The sequence below is a fragment of the Setaria viridis genome, chromosome 9, assembly GCF_005286985.2.
Source record: "Setaria viridis chromosome 9, Setaria_viridis_v4.0, whole genome shotgun sequence".
NCBI classification, from domain to species: domain Eukaryota; kingdom Viridiplantae; phylum Streptophyta; class Magnoliopsida; order Poales; family Poaceae; genus Setaria; species Setaria viridis.
This window is the reverse complement of record NC_048271.2, coordinates 26645794-26647340: the sequence shown is the minus strand read 5'-3', so window position 1 is coordinate 26647340 and position 1547 is coordinate 26645794. Positions and strand designations below refer to the sequence as shown.

The following is a 1547-nucleotide window of genomic DNA, read 5'->3' as shown; positions in this document are numbered from 1 at the left end:
GGAATCAAGTGCATCCTTGCACATGGCAGCTCCAAGGTTGTCATTGAGGAAGTCAATAAGAATTGGGACTGCACCAAGGAGTCCATGGATGCTTACTACATGGAAATCCACAAACTTGAGGCCCAATTTGATGGACTTGAGTTCCACCATGTCCTCAAGGACCAAAACATCATCGTCGATGTCCTGTCCAAGCTTGGCTGCAAGCGTGTGCAAATTCCGGCCAGCGTCTTTGTACAAGATCTTCGGAAACCATCTATCAAGGTTCTGGATCCAGACCCGGTTAACGATGCTGGTGCTAACGCTCCGGCCGACCCAGCCACTGCTAACGTCATGATGATCAAGGCTGAAGAAGACTGGTGTGCCCCATTCATAGCCTTGATCACCGACCAGATGGCGCTAGAGGACAAGATAGAGCATGAAAATTAGCTCAGCGCAGCACAAACTACGTCATCATTGGCAAAAATCTCTAAAGGAAAGCTACATCCATAGGCATCCTAATGAAGTGCATTCTGCGTAGCGACGACCTTGACCTCTTGCACGAGATTCACTCGGGAACATGCGGCAACCACGCCGCCTCGGACTTTGGTCGGCAAGGCCTTTTGCTCTGGTTTCTACTGGCCTACAGTGGTAGCCGATGCAAAGGAGCTCGTCCGAAGGTGCAAGGGGTCTCAGCTCTTCTTTAAGAAGCAACATCTATCGGCTCAGGCCCTACGCACCATCCCACCATCCTAGCCCTACGCATGCTGGGGGCTGGACATGGTCAGACCCTTCCAGACCACTCTAGGTGGCTACACGCACATCTTCGTAGCAATTGACAAATTCACCAAGTGGATCGAGGTCAAGGCTGTCACTAGCATCGAGTCGGCTAAAGCCGCTCAGTTCGTGGAGGAAATTACACACCGCTTTGGAGTGCCGAACAGGATCATCACCAACCTTGGCAAGCAATTCACAGGCTCCAAGTTCTGGGATTTCTGCCAAGACAACCTCATTGATGTGTACTACTCCTCAATAGCGCACCCACACTGCAACGATCAGGTCGAACGTGCGAACGGGATGGTCCTCCAATCCCCTAAGTCACACATCTTCGACGACGCATCCAAGTACGCCACCAAGTGGCTACGCAAGCTACCACATGTCATCTAGGGCCTACGAACATAGAAGAGCCAGGCTACCGGCTACACCTCTTTCTTTATGGTGTACGGCTCAGAGGCCGTCCTGCCATCCGACATGGCCTTTGGCGCCCCATGCATCTAGTACTACGAGGAAGGTGAAGTAGAAAAAAGTTAGCGAGTCGACATTGACAGCCTTGAAGAGCATCGTGTGGCGGCCCTCATCCAGCATTCACGCCATGAGCAGTAGATACGGCGCTACCACGATCGAAATGTTAGGAAACACTCCTTCAATGTTGGTGATCTGGTGCTTCACTAGATCCAGTCCACCAAGGACATGCATAAGTTGGCCGCCCCCTGGGAGGGCCCATTCATCATCAAATAAATCATCCAGCTAGGCACCTATCATCTCCAATGGGCGGACAGCTCAGGCGTCCC

General features: G+C 52.0%; 1 protein-coding gene across 1 annotated transcript; it reads left to right on the top strand.

Annotated features, from left to right (window-relative positions):
* Positions 1 to 756: 756 nt before the first annotated feature.
* LOC117835482 (uncharacterized) lies at positions 757 to 1143 on the top strand. The gene has a single exon (XM_034714824.1). The coding sequence runs from the start codon at positions 757 to 759 to the stop codon at positions 1141 to 1143; it is 387 nt and encodes a 128-aa protein (XP_034570715.1).
* Positions 1144 to 1547: the final 404 nt, after the last annotated feature.

Excerpts from the sequence above, each read along its gene's own strand:
- LOC117835482 (XM_034714824.1), top strand. The coding sequence starts at position 757 with ATGGTCAGACCCTTCCAGACCACTCTAGGTGGCTACACGCACATCTTC.